Below are 4,635 nucleotides of genomic sequence, written 5' to 3' on the forward strand. Positions count from 1 at the left end.
CTGGGGAGACCTCATTGCAGCCTATCAGTAGTTAAAGGGGGCTTATAAAAAAGATGGTGGCAAACTTTTTAGCAGGGGCCTGTTGCAACAGGACAAGGGGGAATGGCTTTAAACTAAAGGGGGGTAGATATAGACTAGATATAAGGAAGAGATTTTTTACGCTGCAGGTGGTGAAACACTGGCACAGGTTGTCCAGAGAGGTGGTGGATGCCCCATCCCTGGAAACATTGAAGGTCAGGTTGGACGGGGCTCTGAGCAACCTGATCTAGTTGAAGATGTCCCTGCCCACGGCAGGGGGGTTGGACTAGATGAGGGACTTTAGAGGTCCCTTCCAACCCAAACTATTCTGTGATAAGAGATTTGTCGTCTTCTAGATTACATGTCTTCTACGAAAATCTAATTTTTGGTAAACTTGCAAGGTAAAAATCTGACAGAAAATTTCAGAAATACAGTGCACTTTGCCCAAGAATCCAACACTTGACTGCATGACACGAGGTATTGGAAATCATGATCATATTGCTTTCTAAAGAGAGCTCAGTGATAATATAATCCCTACAGCAAGTCCACACAGATAAAACTCTACCACTTATTCGATTATAATCGTCTCCTAAACGTCCCCTACAGTCTCACAGTACAACTACACAGACAGGAATCGTCTAGCCTCCTGACTTGCAACATATTGCCCAGTATTACACTAAGGTCAATAGACAGGAGGACTTGGAAGAACAAGGTCAGGACTAAGTTCTCACACAATGCAGAGAGTAAGCGAAACAGTTACCCATCTTAATTCCTCCCTTTAATACAGCCCAGTAATGGAGTTTTCTTTACCAAAGATTTATATTTTTTACAATAAAACTTTTCATAAAGTTATAGAAATACTGTATGAACCACTGCAATACTTTGCTACAGAAAAATATACGTATTAAAATACCTTTGGTAAATCCATGAAGCTTGGCCGGGCAGTTGAAATTAGCCCAAGTGTTTTCAGAGAGCAATTCACAAGCTGTGATAAAATATCACAAGCTGCTTCTGCAGATTCCTTGCTACTGTCCACCTTAAAACAAAACACATTTATTGTTCAGAAAACACTGCACCAAACACACTCTTTACAAAAAAGCAGAGTAGAGTAGATGTACTTTAACATTTTTTTTCACTTTACCTTCTGAAATATGATGTCAAAAAAACCCCACAAGACACCTCATTGGGAATCCATCAATGTCATTCTTTTTTCCCCAAAAAGTACATACCAAAAATCCAAGATAATTTGCTATAAATTTACCACTCTCCTAAATACTTTGGTAAAATTTAGCATGGTGAGGGGTCAGCTAAACAGTTTGTTCCAAGATATTCAATCCACATCAGATAATAAGCAAGCAGAGGTTCATTTGGGTCCAGAGCCTACCCCACTTCCTCTTTACATTCTTCCTTATCAAAATGCGGGCATTCTATAAATCCTTTACTGTGTGGAAAAAACTGTTGCCTTTTATGGTGACTCAGCTTATAACATAGAGCTGCTGGAGAGTTAAGTGCGTTATCATTTGAACCTATATGACTGGGCCTTCATCATCAATACCACAACAGATATGCAATGGATACTCTGAAAACAAAATCTTCATTAGTCAGCTTGTTACATAACCGAATCACTTAATGCGCCTCCAGTGGATCCCCCCCAACATTCAGATGTGCTTTCCGAATCACCTCTTATATATACAGTAGGCATGACAGCTTTGCAAACCTACGGAACAGTAAAAAAACTTGATCACAAGATCAATTTGAAGTCTACCATAAGCCATGCTACCTTGTCAGCAACTGATCTATGTCCAACGAATGTTCATTTTCTGCTCAAACACAAGGTGAAAAACCTCGATTTTCAACAATCCAATCTTTCGTTGCCTACAAAAAACCCTGAAGTTTTCAGCCTTGACAGAGTAACAGTCAGTGTTACATGCACTTCCTTGTGATTATCCTTGCTACTTAGTATCTCCTGTGATCTAGTGTTCATTCTGCAGCACTGAAGGACAACTGAAGGGACACGTTCAAGAAATGATGCGGTTATCACCCTACCAGTGAAGGGCATCTGAAATCCTTCAAAAACACTTGGTGCAAAGCAACGTAGACAGGAGATAGACACTGGAAGGTCATTCCAATACTGCTACAAATTTTCTTTATTTGGACACCGATAAAAAAAAAAACCTGCAAACCTTGTGATAACAGTTTGTATCTGGTATTGCATCAAGCAGTAGCAATACACGTGATCAGGCAGAGGTGCCCTAGCTACCCACACGCTGATGATTCCTACATTAAAACTGCCAGATCTCAGAAACAAACAACTAGTACATCCACCTTGCTGCAGAAGTCATTTGCTTTCCAAATTTGTCACACAGCTGATGCATACACAGCCATGACTGTTTCACAGCACCCTTCTAAAACACAGTGATATGTCGGCCAATGTTAAAGGTTTTGATCTGCTGAAAATAATTCCAAGACATTAACAAAGCCAATTCTCACCAAATGGTGTTTCTCAGCCGAGGACAATCAGTAGATATACCATCCTGTGCAAATCCCATGTATTTTTTCAGTTAACTGAAACGCAGCTATGCTGAGTAGCAGCCGTATGTGGACAACCCCATACAATTTAGTACTAAAACTCCTAGTTGCTTACTAGGAGTACTGAAGTCGCTCTCTGTGCATCAGATGTTTTTGACCCATGAATATTAGATCCAGCTCCCTACAGGATGTGAAATGGGGCAACGGTCAATTTATGCATCCTGATCAAACTTAATTCTAAGGCAGGTACCCACACGTACAGTAGTATCAGAACTGAAGTATTTCTGCCCACTCATTGAGGCAGAATTTTAAGCGGCTAAGATGCTACAAGAAAGAAGAAAAAAACCCACCAAACAAAATATCCCCACCTAATGGAATTAAGGCAACGAAAAGGTATGTTCAAAACTGTTACTCCACATTTTAGTACTGAAAATATACCCAAATAAACAACTTAATTGGGAGGTAACCTCCATGTCTATACGCCCATTTAGAGAACCCATTTCATCAGTATACGAGGCCTGAAAACAAGGCCTACCACACTGAGAGCTGCCATATTTCTTCTTAAATAATTGACAATCCTAAATCACAAAAATAACATCATAAGCCTTTCCTAACATTTAGTGATGTTCTTTAATTTTCAACATGTTAAAATGTTTTGATCACAATTGTCAATTACCACTTATCATCAGTATTTCAATTACTGACATTAATTAAATACTTCTCATGCTTTCATATTTATATAGATGAACCGTCAAATCTGTCTCAACAGTATCAGAGATATTTCCTTAAAATATCCTGAATGAAAAAAAAGAACTAAGTTTAACAGATGCTTTTATTTTTATAAAATTACTTTTTAAAAGCTTATAAAATATACTACCTTGAAGCTTACGTACTGCAGGTGATTGGAATGCCTCTTTATTATTTGCTTGATTAGTTCAGGATGCGTAGCCCTCAAGTAAGACGTAGCTGGTTGATTCAGTTCAAACTCAAAACACCTCCAGAGATCAGGCATATGAAACACTTGGTTCCAGCTTCGGCAGACCTGCGATGCATGAGCACGATCCAGAAGGGGCAAGTACTGAAACACCTGCAGGATAATGTCTTGAAGCAGGTTTGCCCAGTCAGGACTCCGCACAGCTATGGTTTTCTCATCTATAACCTTGTGCCTCTTGGATTCTTTCTCAGTTGTCTCTTCAGATGAACTGCTGTTGGCCTCATTAGTTTTTCTTCCTCGTTTCATTCTATAAGAATAATTAAAAAAACCCAAAACTATCTATTTTGTAAATGTAACAGAGCTGAAAAGAACAATATTAATAGAAAACTGTGGAGGTGAAAAAGCCTGTTTTCTGTAACCATGCTTTTGCAGGGTTCTCCCTACCCTTACATGAAGGACAAAAACCCCAAGTAAGAATGAGTTTGCAGTAGTAGTCTAAAAATAACATTACCATCTAAACAGATATCTTTAATATTACTTCTTTAATCATTAACAGTGCCAATCCATTTCTAACAGTCACTCTCAGTGTTTCACTTTTGTGTTTGAGAACACTTTGAACCTAACTGTTCTACTGTTTTGTTGATTATCACTCCGCTTTCCTACCAATGGAAAGATATTCTTCTGAACAATTTTGTGAACGCTGACATTCATATTGCTGCCCCAGTCCTACCGACCAGAAACAACATTTGAAACTGTGAAAGGCAAAAGGCGGGCAAGAAAGTAAATAATGAGTGTATGCATGTTTGCAGGCATTGCATCTTGCAGATGATGTATCTGGCCAATTCATTTTTTCTCCCAGACAGGAAGAACCTTATTTCCTTTTTATTTCTTTAAAAAAAGGGTTACTTCAATATGCACCTGTTTTAAATCAGTATCCTTAAAAACATATTTCATCAAGAACATTGGTGTGCTTTCGTTTTTCCAACTAACTAGTAAATAGGGATCATGAAAGATATCCAGTAACAATCTAGAAGTTGCAAACCGCAAAAAAAGTTTACAGAAGAGTCAGCAAACTTTCTTCAAAATCATATTAAATTCAGCAAGTCTGAGGCAAAAGGCTATCTCATTCTCAGAGGCACATACTTCTTCCATAG

At 38.6% G+C, this 4,635-nt stretch overlaps 1 protein-coding gene across 1 annotated transcript in view; it reads right to left on the reverse strand.

Moving 5' to 3' along the window:
• The window catches only part of FBXL3 (F-box and leucine-rich repeat protein 3), a 13,821-nt gene extending 10,034 nt beyond the window's left edge, over nt 1-3,787 (reverse strand). Inside the window, exons 1-2 of the mRNA XM_009332040.1 lie at nt 3,425-3,787; nt 932-1,054 (exon numbers count right to left, since the gene is read on the reverse strand). Of these exons, the coding sequence (XP_009330315.1) occupies nt 932-1,054; nt 3,425-3,787 (486 nt within the window). The remainder of the gene's footprint in view (nt 1-931; nt 1,055-3,424) is intronic.
• Between the last annotated feature and the right edge of the window lie 848 nt (nt 3,788-4,635).

This window comes from Pygoscelis adeliae, unplaced genomic scaffold, assembly GCF_000699105.1.
Source record: "Pygoscelis adeliae isolate BGI_AS28 unplaced genomic scaffold, ASM69910v1 Scaffold98, whole genome shotgun sequence".
Taxonomy (NCBI): Eukaryota; Metazoa; Chordata; class Aves; order Sphenisciformes; family Spheniscidae; genus Pygoscelis; species Pygoscelis adeliae.